Source organism: Zosterops lateralis, assembly GCF_965231275.1.
Source record: "Zosterops lateralis genome assembly, chromosome: 4".
In the NCBI taxonomy this organism is placed as follows: domain Eukaryota; kingdom Metazoa; phylum Chordata; class Aves; order Passeriformes; family Zosteropidae; genus Zosterops; species Zosterops lateralis.
Window position 1 is genome coordinate 60,932,742 of NC_139765.1, and position 18,478 is coordinate 60,951,219.

General features: G+C 41.5%; 1 protein-coding gene across 1 annotated transcript in view; it reads left to right on the forward strand.

Annotated features, from left to right (window-relative positions):
* The window catches only part of LOC310908682 (uncharacterized protein), a 47,612-nt gene that overhangs the window by 20,241 nt on the left and 8,893 nt on the right, over nt 1-18,478 (forward strand). Inside the window, exon 3 of the mRNA XM_083859988.1 lies at nt 11,100-11,300. Within this exon, the coding sequence (XP_083716114.1) occupies nt 11,100-11,300 (201 nt within the window). The remainder of the gene's footprint in view (nt 1-11,099; nt 11,301-18,478) is intronic.

Here is an 18,478-nt window from a genome sequence, read left to right on the forward strand (position 1 = left end):
ACACCTTCCCCTGGACCACATTACTCAGGGCTACATCCAGCCTGCCCTTGCACACTTCCAGAGATGGGACATCCACAGCTTCTCTGGACAGCCTGTTCTAGTGTTTCATCACTCTCACAGTAAAGTATTTCTTCCCGACACCTAATCTAAATCTGCCCTCTTTCAGATGGAAGCTATCCCCTTGTCCTATCACTACATGCCCTTGTAGGAAGTCCCTCTCTGTTTTTTCTGACCTTTGTATACTGGAAGGCTCCTTATTGCCAGTGGAAGGCTTCAGATGCTGGTGGCCTGGCCTTGGCTTCCTGCAGGTGCTGCTCTGTACCACAGCATGCCTGCTTTTCTGCAGGGGGAAGGCTACAATAAATACTGTCCTTAAAACAGCAGGAATTCATGAATTCCCTTAGGTGACTGTATTCCACGTGTGACCTGTGTTTGTCATGTCCTTGATATCTACTGGGCATTACTGAAGAATACGGTGATCCCTCCAGATTGGAAGACTGCCCTCTGCATTTGGTCAGCACAGGCTTGTTTGTACTGACTTTACCTTTCTTTAGAGGTGACTCTGAACAGAAACGGTTAAACTTCTTGTAGTTGTGAAGCTTTGAACCAATAGCAGCAGTGAGAATTTTCAGTTATCTGAAGAAACATACATCAGAAATTCTTGGGTTTTATTTCTGCACCTGGTACAAAGAACTAGAGCAGCCCTGGGAACAGGCAAGACAACCCAGTTCCTGCCGCTGTCAAAAGCAGCAAATCCATTCCTTTGTGTACTCCTATTGTAACCAAAGCAAAGTTTTTTGTTATGGGTTCTAAATCAGGAGTCACTATTCTCTCTCTTTGTCTTGTTTGGTTTCTTTTGAAAGCCTTTACAATGGGGACATGCTTACAAAATTAAGGGAGGTAAATTTGGGCTGTGTATCTCACACCGCAGGTGAGTGCACTCAGAGTAATGTCGTTGTCACGTTGTACTCAGCTTTTGTTTCTAGAGGGTTCAGATTCTCTGCCCTCATCTATGAGAGAGAGGGGGGGTATAAATGAGAGAAAGGCTGACTTAATTTGATGGCAGACTGTTGATAAGAGTAGTGGTTATTTAAAGACTGCTTAATCCTGTTTAAGGTTGGGATTTTTTGAAAAGTCTGATTTATGGGTGTATTTTGTACAGGAGCCCATTTAGGAGCTGGATCTCAATAAATCTGTCATTTGCTACATCTCCAGTGGTATTTCATCATATTTCAACTTTATGAGAGTTAAGCAGGATTATTAAATAAAATTTTCTGAAGGTATAGGAGATTAATTGATGTTTTTAATACCTGCAGGTTTTAGGAAAACTGATACTGAATTGTGAGGGGAAGTACCAACTTATTTAATAACTGTATTTTTCTAATAAATATAGATTATATAGCTGTAACTGCAGGGAACCAAAAATGTCATGTGAATAACAGTAGCACCTGCTTGTATTTAATTTAATTTCTGTGTGGGATTGTTTATGTTATAGGAAATGGGAGTTCATGAGCAAGCTTTTGAGGGGAATGATACATTGGGAAGGCTGCAATATTTTTTATTATACTGTACAGATTCCGTATCATAACTCAGAGGATTTCTGAGCTTCCTTCCCTTTGCAGTCCACCTGCTTACCAGTGCTGTCAGGAAGGTGAAGTTGCAGTGAGCTGGGTCAGCAGGAGAAACCTCACTTTTCTTGCAATGTTTGATGCTGGTGTCGCTCTGTGAATGTCTTGTTACAAAGTAGGTGCCAGTGCAAGGGAAGCAGGAGAGGGCATCTCCTGTTTTGGTAACAGTTGGCAATCAGATTGGCTTTATGGTTTCATGAAGTCCTATCTGTAAGTTATGCCCGCATCTGGAAAGCTGTGGTTGCTGAAGGCTTTGCTTCCCTGCTGCCAAGTGCTACCCCTTTCCTGAGCACTGCCGTTGTTTGTCAGCTGCTTGACAAAAAAGGCAGGTAGGGGACACAAACTTGGCTATGAGCTTGTAGGATCTGGTTAGAAATTTCTAGAACTGATGGAGAGAACTGCTTAACACATCAGGTTCAGATGGGCCTGTATGTTCACATTACAAGATGAAATAGGGTGACTATAAAGAAGCATTGGCTCAGACCTGGGCAGCTGCAATTTTCTGGAAAATGAAAGAATCCACATGGTAGAAAGATAGATGCAAGAATGGCTTACCAAGACAGTTGGTAATGCACTAGCATAACTTGGGGAAAAAAAGGGAAGATTCAGAAATCCCAGCCAGTTTATCTGGATCATTAGACTGATGTCAGAGTACTGAAATTTGTGGACTGGGGTAAGACAGTAGAGGGTCACCATAAAAGGCTCCAAGCACTGTCTCTCCAAGGACCCAGTTTTTAACTATCTACTGTTACAGTGACACTAGAGATTACTAAAGCTGGAAGAAATTAGATGAACCAAACCCTTTTCTTGTTTTCTGGTTAGCGCCATTGTTAGCATTCTTGGCAGGACTTCACAGGCGCTTGCCGTGGTTTTTCTGCTTGGTTGCACTTCCTGTCTCATTTATTGGCATAATGATGTCATTCTCACACACCACTGGGGAGGAGCACAGTAGTGTGCTCTGCACCAACTCCTGCAAGAAAGGCTTTCTCTTGCCCCTACAAGAAGACCTTGCTCCTGCTCTGATGGCTAAAATCTAAATGGAAGGTCCCTTTTTTTGAGCCTCCCCTGGATAGAAGTGGGAAGCAGGAGGAAGAGGTAGCAGCAGTGCCATGTCATGCCATCTTTAGTAGGAAGCTACTTACAGGAATGTCTGTGTTCACCTAATGTGTGTGAGCACCTGGAGCCTGTGCAGCTCTGTGTGTGCCTCCAGAGCCTGTGTGGAGCTGTAGAAGGGAAGGGTAGGTAATACGCTTTCTGTAAGCAAACAACACAGTGACAAAGCAGGAATGGCAGCCTCAAACACAGCCCTGCTCCTCTGGCCAGGCAGCCCTGCTCCTGGGAGGAAGGCACTGACAAAGTCCTCTTTGCCCAGTGCTGTTTCATATACCAGAAGAGCAGCAGGGTTTGTTTCTCTGGTTCTCCTGCCTGTCCCAAGAAGGCAGTGTGGATGGAGCAGTTTGTCCTTGCGGATGTTGCTGCAGGAGAGGGAGGAATGTGGCTTCAAGAGGGTGAGTAGGTGGCCCTGCAACCCTGGGGAGCAGCCTGGGCCTGCTGCTCGGTGAGGTCTGTGCCTGTGCACAGGCCAGGTTCTGCTGTGCAAGCTGCAATTATGCAAGGTGCTTTAAAGTGGTAGAAATCGGTGTGTTAAAATTAACTTGGGAAAACTTCTTAAATCTGGCTCAAAGGGGCTCTTCCAGCATGAGTCATCTGCAGCTGTGGAGAAGCCCTGGGCAGAGCCTTCCTCCCCCCTGCTGAATGGATCTGTCTGAGTGCTCAGAGCCCCAGAGCAGGGAGGAAAAATACCCCAGTTCATTTCCTAAAGAGGTATGTATGGGAGTATTCCCCACGAGGGCACTGGTGGGAGTTTGTGGCACTGTGTTTTTCAGTCCCTCAGCTCCACATAAGAACATTGTGCAGCTTGAAATACTCTGAGCCCATCCCCAGGAAGCAGACAATAGTGTTGATATGCCTGTTGCTGCAGAGGAAGTGGCTTCTGTTACAACCAACAAGCAATCTGCCAAAGTCCAGAGTTTGGGTGGTTGCCAGAATAAATTTGACATAAAATTATTTTGCCTCTTTGGCTTTTGTCTTCTTGTCTGGAGATGTTTCCCTTGCTTCCTAACATTTAAATCTCACATATGGCAGGATTTCCACCACCTCACGCCCCCCGCCCCCCTCCCCCTCCCCCCAAAAAAATAAATACAGACTTTGAAATTGTTACTAGAGAATCCAGTCTTTATTTAATAGATGATGAAAATATTCTTAAATGCCTTCAGGAGGGTAGCAAAACTGAAGCTAAACCATATGTAGCTATGGCATTGCTCAGGGCTTTGTCATGCTGTTGGAAATATGACATACTATTGCAGAAAAGACAATCTGTGGAAGTTGGACTTGAGATGTTGGAGGCAACAGGCGCCCTCTTGTGCTGTTTCTCCAGGAGCAGTGTAAGGTGAGCAGCTTCCCGGGAGCAGAGGCTGAGCCAAGCTTCAGCCTTGGTTTTAGTTTAGTTTTGGGGGTAACTGCTGCATGCTTTGGCACCTAATTGTGATTCAGTGTGCTTCTGATGTGTAGGAATTACTTGTTGATGCGTCCACAGACTTGACCCTAGCTACAGTGTGGCCATTCAAAATGAAGCTTTGAACAGAAAACAGAGACCTACATCTTCCAAAAGACAAAAATAAAATCTTTAGATTCACACAAAAGTAGCAATATCTGCTAAGTACTAAATTTCACAGATGGGCCAGATTTTAAGTTGAATTTCAAACTTCACTGACTGTTATGATGGAAGTTTTGATTTTTTTGTTTGTTCATTTAGATTGTGCTGTATGTTTATAATAATTCACCTCTTTGGGCTGTAATAGTGTCAGGAAAGCGTGCTGCATTTCTTTGGAAGTCAGTTGCGAGTCTACTCAAATATTTTTTCAGATTGCTCGCTGCAACTGTCTGAAAATACCTAATTTCTCCAGATAGCAGACCATAAGCAGAAGTGCAAACTCCAGAGTAAATTACATACATCAATTTACAAAGTTAACTAAACAGCTGTGTCACATCTGAAAACATGGGTGTTTGGTGACAATGCCTAAAGAAATACATTTCACCCTTTTTTGATACGTAGAACTCAAAGTCATTCAGAGGACACAAATACCATTTTTCTGGCCTAATGCAAACTCTCAAACTTACTGGAATCTCCAGGATGCAAACGTAACTAAGCATAACATGTGCCTTGCCAGCACTTTTCTGGCGCTTCAGAGATTAAAGATGCTGCTTATTTCAGGCTTATTGACCCAGAGCAGTTTTAGAGTGGGGTACCTGCCATTCTGTGACAACATTTATAGCAAAATAGTAGTTTCTATCAAGTTTCCCTCTGCATGAAAGCTCCTGAGGATTATGACCATTTCACAGAGCAGCAGCTAGAATATAAAAGGGGAATGACTGTGCTGGGCCTGGCTGAGATCCATCTGTTTGATACTGATCCTGTCTGCAGCGGACACTGTAAGCAGGTACCGTAATAGAAACCTAAGAGAGCAGGTATAAATGCTTCTTCCTGGGCTGCTGTCCCAGCTTCCAACAATTTTGTGGAGTTTGTGTATTTAGTAGACCTTGGGAGATTTAATTCCCAAGATTCTTCAGTGCTCCATGGAGCTAATACTAAACCTTGTTGCACTGATGAACTCTGTCCATTGTGAGCACTGACCATCTTGTCTCCTGTCTCCTATTTTTAATAATTATCTGCTTCAGAAGGAGCATCTCATGACCATACCTGATGCTGTGTGAAAAACAATCCAGACTGACATTTGGGAATCTGTGAGGTGCTATTGGATGGGGGGTGGTGGGGAAGTACCCTTCCTTTGCTCACTGAAGTCTCTCTGCTTAAATTTTCTCTCCGTGAAGAGGATGGGGAAAGTCTTCAGACAGAGATTAAGAAAAGAAATTTTTTTAAGTACGGTTTTTCTGTACAGATTTTGCAAAGTACTGTGTGAAGCTCTTCAGAAGGCACAGGACTTGTGGGTTGCATAGCTAAATAGCTAATGTAAATGAATTCAGAGACAAATCTCCCAAGCAAGATCAGCCATTCCTGAGAACAGAATGTTGTCATTAATAATTTGAGCAAAGTGTGTAGTCATTGTTGTCTTTCGTTAACCCTACCTACCTTAAAATAACAACAAAAGGCTCATTGTAGCTGCACAGCTTTATATCAGTGTTTAAAAATTTTACAGTGCCAGGTCTGATGTAGCTGCTGGGGAAAGGTCATTCACAAATTTAGTCCTAAAATACCCAATGAAATGAAGCAATATATGAGAAAGTGGGGGGAAATGCTCAAACAAATCCAGCAACTTGGGAGTAAGTCATCTTTGTAGGTTTTCTAAGCATCTGAATTACTGCTCAATGAATAATGGAGTAACAATTTGCAGAAGACTGTCAGCTGTACTGTAATCTTTTGATAAAGAAATGCATGTATTAGCACAGGCCTGATAAGTCTGTGGATTCAAATGTGTGCACTGAGCATGTACAAGAACTGACATTGCTGAAGTACAAGAGCAACACTTTGTAAAATACTAAATCCAAATTGCTGCTTCACATCCTGTTCTGCTGTTTCACAGTAGATGTGTATATATGCTTTTCCCTAAAATATTCAGCGTATTTGTGTGTGTAGGAGACAAGATAGTCAATGCTCACAATGAACCAAGTTCATCAGTGCAACAAGGATGCTGTGAATGCAAAAGTTTAGTATTACACAATTTATGACATAACTGAAAAGTAATATCTTGCATTTACAGGATGAAGGCAGGGGGCAGGCAAGAGTGTGTGTAGCAGAGCTGCTGGTTTGCAGCAATCCTTATTCAGTATTGCAGCAGTTAACTCTTGCCTTTTAAAAAATGGATTGTTTAATTCCACCTTCCTAGATGTGTCCAGGAGCCAACTCTGAGCTCTGCTGCCACATTCTGTGCTTGCGTGCGAGATTATATTTCCAGATAAGCATGAATAGAGTTCAAATGAATCTATCAATAATCAGTGGAAAGGATGTCATAATGCAAAGTCTGATACTGTACAAAAATATACAAGTCCTTGAAAATGTGTTTGGAAAGGAACTGCTTTATTCTTAACATAGCTGCAGGTCTGGCAGCAACAGCTCATGAAGAGGTGTGGGAATTAGCTGAACAGACTCCGTGCTGGCAGGGAGAGCTAGGAGGCTGTATGCTACTGATAGGAGGCTGACTCCTCATTTTAAGTCCCTTTGGGTAAAGGAAGGTAAATGATTTTTCTTTGCTGATGAAACACATTGCGAGGCAAAGCCACAATCGAGAAGAAAAACCTAAGTGTTGAATGGAAATAAAACCTCTAAACTCAAGTGAAATAAGGTATGTAAGATTCTGGTTTCTTTTTGATTGTCATAATCTCTTAGATTCATCACAACAAATTCAGCTAAAAGAAGATGTTTGAGGAAGATGGGGAAAGGAAGAGATGGCTGAAGATGAAACACACCTTTTTAATTGCTCCATTGCTAATTCGCTGATTTGGATCTGTTTATAATTAAGCTAAACTATTTCCAATGGAATTTTTCTTTGAAGTATTTGCAGCAATGCAGAGTATGTGTGGTTCTGTGCTGAGTCTAAGGAAAGGGCAAACAGAAATACTCCCTTGTCCTCTGAATGCCACAGTCTCTCTAAGGACTCCCATGACTATTAAGCAGGCACTTTTCCCAAAATCTACTTTATTATTGTTTATAGGGAACTTAAAAAGCACTCTGTAATGATGCCCTCTGGTGACTCCAAGAATTTTTACACTAAAATGAAATAAGAAACAAGATGGAATTTGGCCTGCTAAATACTCTGGCAAGTTGGACTAGTTATTAAAGGTTAACAAGCAAGTCAGAGCTCCTAGAGCTCAATCAGGCAATATAAGGCATACACATACAGAGGTCCAGGTGTTGTCGGAGCAGAGCTGTAATGTGTAAGACAGTCTCTCACCCTACCATGGAAGTAATCTCTTGTACATTAACGATAAAAAGAGACCTGCCTTTTGGCACTGCAAACTGATAATTTATTTTCTAGTGCTTAGAGAAAAGAAAAGATGAAACAAGACCCTTGAGCTTTTCTTGAGGCAGAGAATGTGGAGGATGTTAATTGATTATATGAAATCTTAGAAATTAACCAGCTGTGCAAAGAAATGTCTCTTGTATATTCTATACTTAGTGTGGCTGCCATGCAGTCTGCTGGAAAGCTGATTTCTTCCATGCACTGTTTCCTCTCTTGGATATTGCTTTTTACATGCACAATCTGTCTGTAGCATCTAATGTCTCTACATTTACTGCCCATCATTTCCCCACCATACAGGCACACATGACTAGTATTGTGCTGACTCTGGAGCTTTGTGGTTCTTCCTCTGTTCTGGTTGAAAAGGACTCTTTTTATTTGCAGGGTTGTATTATTTTACAGCCATATCTGTGGTCATATAGTGTCTGCAGACTAGTGCACATGGAAGGAAACAAGTAATTGTGGCTGGGAATGGATGGAGTAAGTGTGGGCATCCTGTTCAGTATTGCTTCTGTTTTAAATCATGAATGTGAAGCTATGTCCTGATCCATATGGACGCAACACTGGCAAGGTAATGAGCTCTAGGGCAGTTAGCCCGACAGAAAGCCACAAGCAGATACAAGCAAGGTAATGAATAGGGGATTAAAAAAAAACCAAAACCAACCAAACAACACAAAACAAACACAAAACCACCCCAAATCTCACAACCAAAACCATGTTAATAACTTTGTATGAGGCATGAAGTATTAACTAATTACTTCATCTTTATTACCTGAATTGTAAAATTAGGCTTATACTCCCAATAACTGTATCAGGCAAAGTAACTCCTCTGCTTTTAGGCATTCTTCTATGCCATGCTTGGGAGAGGATGCATGTCTTCTCATTCACGTCCTTTGCAAAATAGCTCCTTAGGCAAAGTGTAGATCAACTGGGTTTTATGCATATTTTCTCTTAAGAGAAACTAAAGGAGTAAACAAAATATTTCTTCTGACAAGATACCTACTTTGATCATAAATGTTAAGATCAGGAAGTGCAAGTATGATTTTATTCTTACTTCCCAAACAGTATAATCTGTAGAGTCTTCTTTACTAACTTCATTAAGTCAGTAATTTCCCTTTCTACTGCATTTTTTTTTATTTTAGCAAAATACCTTATCTTGATTTTACAGGCTATTTAGTATCTGTAGAAGAGGTTGTGATACAATTTTTAGGTCGGATTATGCATCAGGGAGGGGCTGTTTTTCTGTGCTAGCAGTGTTTCAGTGTACGTATCTTGCAGTCACACAGTGCTTGCTTCTGGCCTGAACAGTTACCCAGGTTCTTTGAGGAGGAGAATAAACCCTTTGATAAATTCATACATCTTTAGGACAGTATCTACAAATGGAGCACACCAAAATTAGTACTTTTTTTTACTGGCTATGCCCAGCCTTTCATTTCTAGCTAAGCTGATGTTTCAAAGAGCTCCTGCTTCCTTCATGATCAAAACTGGAGTTGCTTACTCTGTCTGCTGGCCTGCTGATTCTTTCAGGCTCATGTAGCTCAACCAGTTGTCTTCAAGCTCCTCTTTCTATTGCAAATTTATGTCCCCTGTGGTGTACTTGAGCAGTGATTTTTGCTGTGTCCAACCATCTTCCTCCATAAAGGAACTTCATTGCTCTTCAATTTAGCCTCAATGAAGCTGTCAGGCTCACTGCCTTCATCAGCTGGGGACTGATCAAAGGTACGTGTGACATCTTGTACTTTACATAGTCTGACAGCCTTTGAAATCATGAAAACAGCAGTAGAAGGAGACATGGGTTTTGGTATGGTTGTATGTCTGACTGTTGTAGAATATTGTCTTTACACATCTTTTCAGCTGTACAGCAGGTGTGTTATACACTCAGCTATCACAACACAAGGGATGAGTACAGTGCCCATTAAGTGGTCTTCTTTTATTTCTCCTGTCCTCTCCATCCATGGGTTATTCTGTTTTAGCAGCTGGACTAAGACTTAGAAAGGAAAATGTATTCTAAAATGATTTGGGGGACAGCTCTGATGCTCATGAGCTTTTGGATGTAAATGTGCTTGTATATTCTCATCCTATGCAGAGGGAACTCTAAGGTAGCATTTTTAAGATTAGGCCTTTGGGCAAACTGGTATAGGGATTGCTGGTATATAGATAGCTCCTTAGGGGAGGCTGCCAAAGGAAGATTTTGGCCTCAGTTATGATTCAGATAATTTGCCCTCTTACATGTCAGTCCCCCCTCTCTGTTGTTACTTGCCTGCTCCCTGTGGCTTGTATTTTTATACTTGCTCATAGCAGCGTTGGTTCAGTTTTCACACAAGCTTTCAATGCACTGGGATTGTTTCTTATGCAGGTGAAAGAGCTGCTCCTACAGATCATCGTCCCCAGGACAGGACATGAAACTTGTCAGTTAGCTGAAGTTGCTGTGCAAATCAGGTCACCATATTCCATTTCTCTCTCTGCTTTGTTATGATGGGTTTAGGAGTTTTGAACAGAGAGGTATTGACTACAATGAAAAGGTTGTAGAAATACAAAGAACCATGCAGAGCTATGGAGAAGTTTCACACCTGAGGTACGTGGAGAATTATCCTTCAATGTCATCAATGAGAGGGAGTCTCCAGTCAGACAACTCCTCCACAGACGTGTTGAGGCAAGTGACAGCTCTGCAGTGGAGAAGAATGTCCCTAGTGCAGCCTTTCCCAGAAGCACCTTCACCTGGAGGTTTCTTGCTCAGAAATTAATTTGCTTGTGAAAACTCATCAGTCCACAGAGCCTGGGGTGACAGAATTGTGGGCAGATTGCTCTCATGGGGATATGGATGCACAGTTGTAAGCAAGTCTAATTAAGGCTTCTGACAAACTTTCCAGTGTAACTCCACCAGTAATTGTCAGGATCTATGAAGTAAATAAAGGTTAGTTGTTCTCTCAGTCCTGAGAGTTGCAGAAGTTTATAATCATCCTATCTTATCAGGAATGAAATACATAGAGGCCTATTAAAGGAGGCAGCGGTTGCTATTCACTGGTGATTTGTTAACAAATAAAAGCTTTCAGAAACAGCACAAGATGAATCTGGCAGCAGTCAACTGACCTGTAATTTTAAGATTGGGGAAATGATTACAAAAAGGAAGCAGAGCATAGCAGAACTCACAGCTTGGTAATTCTCATGAGCTTATCTGGAGCTTGAGCTACTATCACGAGTGAGACCCCGAGTATTTGAGTCTCCTGAACTATACAGGTTTTTACTGCAAGTCACCCTCTTGGGAAAAAGAAAAGACATGAGTGTTTCTGACAGATTATTTTTGTGAGTGGCTTTTTCCCTTCCAAGACACCAGCCTTATAAATAGCACTGATACCAAGGTCTACTTACTCTATAGACATTATATCCTAGTCTTTTTAAAATTAAAAAGTGATTCACCTGAAGATGGTCATTGCAGGGAGTGGCCCAGTTATGAAGAGATTGGGACCAGATCTTCTGTAACTCCTCTGAACAACTTTTGCTTGATTCTGGCAGCACCAATCAGCTTTAAATCCAGTTTGAAATGGCTAACATTTGTGGAAGTCCATATCGTATATGGCAATGGACAGAAAAAAAAGGTGCCATCCCAACAGGTACCTGCTATCAAGAAGCCCATTTGGTAAGTATTATGTAGGAGAAGCAGTCTGGAGTCAACACCTCAAAGCTGACTTTTCATGTGGGACAGGAAATTGTTCAGTGTCTGGAGTATCTGGTTTATTTGCTGTCAGCTTTTCAATCTCCTAAACAAGATACATACAGTGTCACGTGGAGTTTTGTGAGTCCCTGTGCCAGCATTGTGAACACTCTTCTGCATAGGAGAGGGTGGTGAAGCAGAATAATTAAAGCATCCCACTGTGCAGCCAGATGTGCAAGTTTATGTCTTCATTTACTAGCCCCTCACCAATGAAGGTGAAAGAGGTCTTTTGGGATCATTTAAGTCCAAGGAAGCCAGGTGGTATAATAACCTCTTTCCTCTAGGACAGGGTTAACTGCAGAAATGGAAGTGCCCTGGCCTTGTTCACTTGCTAGATTCTAGCAATCTACCAAACATTGGACTCATTCAGACTCTTGGGTTGTATAAAAAATGGATCTGTTGCCATGTGCCCTTAGGATGCTGCTTGGCTTCCCAGGATCATCTGTCTTACAGTAATACTTTCAACATGTGCTTCTGAGTAAGGCACAAACCCAATGGGATTCACTGGTTGTGTGGCTGCAGAGGCAAATTCTTCTTTCCTGGCTCTGACATACATACCTTGGGGAATATTTGATTGATGCATATGGTAAGATAACAGCATGCATTGATCAAGTGTATCACACGAAAAAGGGTGTTCAATTGCTATTGCATAAGAATAAAAAACAGCTTGTCCTTTTGAAACACCCTGGCGTGGTTAGATTCAAGATTTATTAATTAGGGAGACTTCAAAGTAGGATAAAAGTAAGAAATCCTATGAGAAAAATTTCTGTTTGTTTCTTACATTTTCTCCACCCTCCCTCACCCTAAACTGTTCAATATGGTTAGAAGGAAAACCCTTTCAAACTAAAATATCATCAGATGAAGCAAAAGAAAAGCTGAACTTGCCCCAGAAGCATTCCCACACTGAAATGTTAGGTGCTCCAGCCCCAGAGTTTGGGATACAGAGAAACTATGAGTAGCAAGATGTCTTCACTGTGTAGAGGGGATCACAGGGTGTCTCACACCGTGGATGCTTCAGGGGACAATTTGGTGGAGCAAAAGTCATCCTTCAGTTTGATGATGTGGTGACTCTGGTGGCAATACCAGCCTACAGACCTCTGTCTTGTTCTCTGTCCCTCCTTGCTGGGTTCCATGCCACGGGGCACGATACTTGTGGCTGGATTAGAGCAGTTCCCTACAAACAGACTGAAGACCAGAACACTCACAGTGCAAGGTGGTGTGTCCTTTAAAGCCCAGCACTGATGGGATTTACATACACCAGCATGGAGTATGGGTGATGGCGTCTCCCATCGCTGGGGGGGTAAGGGTGCACTTGTGCACTCTGCTGAAAAAGGTCCTTGATTTAAGCCTGTAGGTATGTTCTGGAAGGCTCTGCTCCAGCTTCAATTCCATCAAATCCTGGGATTTGATCCTGGGAAATAAAACATAAAATGTAGTGTCTCTGTGCTTCAGAGCAGCTGAGGAGGCATAGGGAAGGTTCAAGTGTAGGTAATAATTTGTTGCCTGAGCTTCACCAAAACTGCACAGTACTGTCACCTCAGCACTGTCACAACACTGCATTCCCTAACAGGACTTTGAGGAGAGTTTAAATTCAATAAAGATGGAAATACGATCTACTAAACAGCTGCAACTTTTTCTAGTCATACTGGACAGGAGAGGAGATAGGAAGAATTTCAGGTACTGCAAGATTAGGTGAGCTAGAACTACCTCAAGTTTTGCAACACAAGTCTGGATTTCTAACTGCTTGCTAAAAAAAAGAAAAAAAGGCTCTTTGTCTTACTCTAGTCAACTGTGGGTACAAGCAATTCCCTACTATGACATTTATCATTACAAAGAAAATGAAAGGAACTGCATGCCAACATTTATTATAATTTCATTAGTATCCAAGTAGATCTAGTTTATGTGGAGCTTCTGTTTCCAAGATGAGGATCAAATGAATCTCATCTGACAGACAATTGAGTTATAAAGGCTTCACATGAGAACTGTTCTGCAACATAATGTAAACAAGACATATTGATTAGTAAGGTCAGACATACAATAGGGAGCTAAATTATGACAGGACTCATCAACCAGTAACACATGCTAAACCTTCTCAAATGGTGCAAATTAGCATGCAGTAAAGCAAAAGTTTTAAATTACCCCTAGTAATTTACCCTCTGGGCAGTAGAACTAGAAGTTAGAGGAAATACGTTTATAAACTGTAGAAGTAAGATGACTCCATGTGACAAGTTGTAAAGACTTGAATTTCTCCCAAAGACTCACAGATTTTTACAGTGTTAAATATCACTGTAATTATTAAATCTTGCATGAAAACCCCAAGGAAACAAACTGTAGCATAAATCTAACATCTGAGACTTAATTTATGTTCTGGGAACTGACTGAAACCACACAAGCAGAAGATTCATGTAGCAAAATGTTGAAAGGGCATCCCTGCTAAATGCCTTGTGGAAAGTGCTAAGCAAACTGGAATAGTTCCAAAATATGTAGGTGGGATTGCTCTTCACAATGCTGGGATTTACTCTATTATTGTCCAAGTGACTCAGCTGAAATTACCCACAATCTATTAGACATACTTTATTGTCAATACATTTTGCCCTGACCTTTCCTCTCTGTGGCTACATGGCCTTAATTCACCTAAATTTCTAACACAGTGGTGCCAAGTGGTCCTGATAACACCACTGCACTTTCCATATCCAAATATTATGTAGACTCATCTGCATTTTCAGGACAGTATGTCATTGCCTTGTATCAACATTTTCTTTGCTAATCTACTGCCAAGAGAAAGATACTGCCTTCCCTGCTTTTGGACTGAGTGCCTTCTCTTCTATGACATTCCCACTTGCTAAATGACCTTGAAACTGATTCCTAAACACAGAAAAGCACTTATTTGAAGCCATGATGCTTAATTAAACAGTCAATCCTTGAATCCTGTTTGCTCTTACTGTGGCAGAGCAAATAGGCCTTTTGTCATTCAAAGATGGATTGAGTTAGATCAGCTTTGTGCAGATAAAACCACAAGATTTCTACTTCTGTATCCCACATCTGTATCTAGCAGGATGATATCTCTTGATGGTGTAGTCCACCACTCTTTGACAGAAAACAGGCTGTTCTTCTTGCCTTTTTATCTAAAATACTGTTTAACTTAAATATTGGATCAGGATTTGATCAGTCAATTCACAGCAGTTCATGTAATCTCAAATGGATATTAAAATCCAACCCAGTGTATGGATTACAGTATTTTGTTTTTAGGGCAAACAGTGCCAGCTGCTTCAGCAGAAGGTTTAAGAAGCTCCTTAGAGGACAAGTGTCAAATATTCTTGAATTCTACCTCTGACCATTTGAGGGATGGGACTCTGAAGCACAGTGGTTTATACCTCCAGCAGTTTTTCAATCCTGTCTAAAAATGTCAAACATCCTCATTACCCTCTTAACTGTCCAGTGATGTTTTGGAACCTCACTCTCAACAATACCTGCTGACAGGGATTTTGTAGGTTGGCTTAAGGTGTCACCTTCCTCTGCACTTACAAATCTGTTGTTTGTAATTGGCTTGCTTTATGTTTCACTTTTGTTTCCCTTATTCACCTGTTGTACTAAGATACACACTGGAGCTGCTAAGCACTTTTCATCTTCTGGTTCTAGTATTTCACTCAGTAAATTAGATGGCTGTGTACTAAATGTTCCCCTCCATCTCTCTTGTCTCCCTAGGGAAGGAAGCCTTGTTGGAAGGCATGTTGGCCACCAGGAGATGCTTTGGCCAGGTACCATGCAGGTCAGAGCATCCAGTTCCCCTAAGTCTAGGCACAGCTCTGGTGCTCTTTCTCTATATTCTGGTTGCATAAAGTTCTCTGTATAATATTTTACTTTAATATAAAATTCCCTATACATATCTCTATTTTAATCAATAGTTAATTCTCATATAAATACCTTACTGTGCTCTTTAAGATGAAGCAAAACATACCATTGCTCTTTATTAAGTCATCTTAAGCGCATTGGATATCCCAATGCCAAAACAGATGCTCTTTTGGATGAGGGCTACAGAACCTAAAAACTGTGTAAGTACCTAATTCCTTTGAAAAATTTAGTAATAAAAAATAGATTCTAAAGTACTTGACCACTTTTAGCAGTGCAGGCCAAACAAAGTGTGCTGACACTTGCTTCTTTGGTTGTGAATTTGCAAGATGAAACGAGATAATCTCTGTGTCTCCCAAGGGTTCCTGTTACCAGCCAGGATAAGGAAGAGGCCCTTCCTGGAGCAAGCAGCCAGGAAGAGACAGGACCAAACATCTAAGAGGGAAAGAAACCTATAAACTGAACTCCACTAGTGCTAGTAAGCCAAATAGTAGGGGCTGTGGAGATGACTGCAGGAAGAAAACAGGTGGCTGAATTTTGAGGTATGTGAAGATATTAAAAAAAATAATAATAAAAAATATCAGTATTTTATAGGATACTGAATGGCACAAAAGAACTATTGGACCCCAGGCTAACACTTTGCAAACCACTCTACTGACAACATGTCAGAACCAGACCAGAACACAACTACAGATAACAGTAGGAAATCTACCCACATCATGCCAAAGAGTGAGTCAGTGTTAGTAATTTGGTGCTTTTCTTAATAATTGGGGGTTTTGCCCAAATACTACTGAAAATCACTCCTCTCCTCCCTCTGTAGTACCAGAGAGTATTTGATGTGTGTATATATGTATATGTATGTATGTATGTATGTATGTATTTTTTTCCCCTCAGATTTCATGCCATCACTTTGCCTGCCCACAACATTTACCAAACTTCTTACCATCCTTATTAAAAATTAAACTTGTTTATTAAATTAAATTCCCTTAGAAGCTTCCCAGCAAAGTGTCTCAGCCCTTTGCAAAGCACAAGTACCACATGGGACAGAAAGCTCTGTGGAGAAAATGGAGAACCTGTGCTGTTTTGGTGACATTAATTCCCTTCATCTTTAGTCCAGTGTAATCACTAGTATACAGAAAGGATGTTTAATGTTGATCTGGCAGCATCTTTTTAGGATTAAAGTATGCTGTACACAAAACAGTGAAGACAGCTTTTTTTACATTCTTTGACTATTTTATTTTCAGGTTTTTAAAGCACTTATTTTGAGATTTCTAATAACTGATTAAATAACTATCAATTTATTTAATAATGCAACCCATTGTTACATTTAAGTATTTTAGTTCCTTAGCATTCAGTCTTTGAAAGTCTATACTACCATTTGAAGCAAACTAGGAATAGTTTGTTTAGAAGATTTTGCTAGAAGATCCATTGACCAACATTTATAACTTACTTGAAATGATTTATCATGCCTCAATTAAAACCAGCCTTTATTAATGGGTAACAGCTTTCAGTGGTGTTGATACTCCCTCTTCTGCAAGCAAAGTCACATGTGCAGGGAGCTGCCTACGGGATGGAGCAGAACCCAGGGGAACACAGGGCACCACAGGCCACTCGTCGTTCTATTGTGGCAAGTCTGCACTCCAAGGGACTGGTTTCTGGAGAAACCGAACAAGGTGTAAGTTAATAACATACTTTATAGGTCAGCTGCAAGCCTCTTTTTTCCCAAACATAGAGAGCACCAGGTGTGCTGTTTTAATATGTAAAGCAGTAACTTATGGGGAAGGCAAGTTTGGTCATACTGATTGATTAAATCAGATTTTTAAAGACCATGGTTGACCTGAGAAATCCACAAAGAACATACATCCACAGAAATGCCTTCTCTTCATTAAGAACAGTCAGCTAAGAGGGTCACTGAATTCAGGATCAAATCTCATCTCTAGGTGTCATGGTCCAGTAAGGAGGTAATTTTGGCTGAGAAAAATGTCCTGCATCAAACTAAGTACCATCGGGAAGCTTTTTGTGTGGCATGGTTCCAAACCATCTAAACCAGTACAGCGGTTCCTAGCCTGGTTTTGGCCTTTGGGAAAGATGATCACCAGGTGAGGCTGAGCTAAGATTTGGGAATTAGCATGTGTCAGGCACCCTGTCCAGTGGGTAGCCTGGGTGAAGCTGTGTGGCTTTAGAGGCTGAGACTTCAATAAGAAAAGGTGTTTGCTATTCTCTGCCAGAGAATGGTTTCAGACAAGTTTAATTTACTTTAATAAGTTAATTTTAATTTATATACATGGAACTAGGGAGTGTGGGTGAACCCTTAGAGGGACAGGCATCGCAGCTGCCTTGGCTTTTCTCCTGCCCCAGGGGATTCAGACCTCCTTGATGTTCATGGATTCTCTGCTGCTGCACAACAGGAGTGTCTCCTGCTCCCAATTTCGAGTAGTTTGGTAGCAAATGAAGGTGTGAAGAAGCAGAGTGGCTATTGCAGGAGTGGTATCAATACTCAAATTCATTAGTGTTACCCCATGCTGTTGGTTTCCTGCCAGAGGCCCCAGCTGCAAATCAGCTTCTGGGAGGGAAGGGGAACCTTTCCAAATGGAGTAGGACCTCATGTGACTTGCTGTCCTATGTCTGTGCTGCTGGAGACCAGCTGTGGACCTGAAGGTTACTCATGAGGCATAATTTAGCTTTTTTCTCTATGATGACCCATCACTACTGACCCACACAAGTTGGCAGGATGGGAAAGGTTGCAGTGCCTATGGCTGCAATGTGCACGTAAGCACGTGGACTGTTTGCCAGGTACAAAACTCCATCTACCTCCCACTGCTGTACCTTTGCAGTGGCTCTTTTGAGTCAGGACTAAGAAATCTGCAGACGACCAGCATCTCTTGTGTAAACAAACATGCTTGCAGGCAGGCACTGGGGCCCTATCAGAAAACAAGATGGTTGGAATGATAAAAGTACCAGTATAGTCTTGAAGGAGCTGGGTTTGCTAAGAATGTGCAGCTTCATTAAGGAGTTTTTGTGGGTTAAAGCATGTTTGAGCTGGTAAAAGTAAATGAGAGGTAGGCCCTGATGCCCAGGCACACACCCAAAATGGCTGCACTCCCAAGGCAAAATCTTGGAGCTGACAGAGTTCCTACAGGGTGAAACTGCTGAGCAGAAATTGCTAAAATGCTTTAATTAAACCACAGAAAGGAGGAAAAGGCAGGTATTTCTCAGGAAGGAGAGCATCTTGTGGTGTTTCCTCATGGGACTCG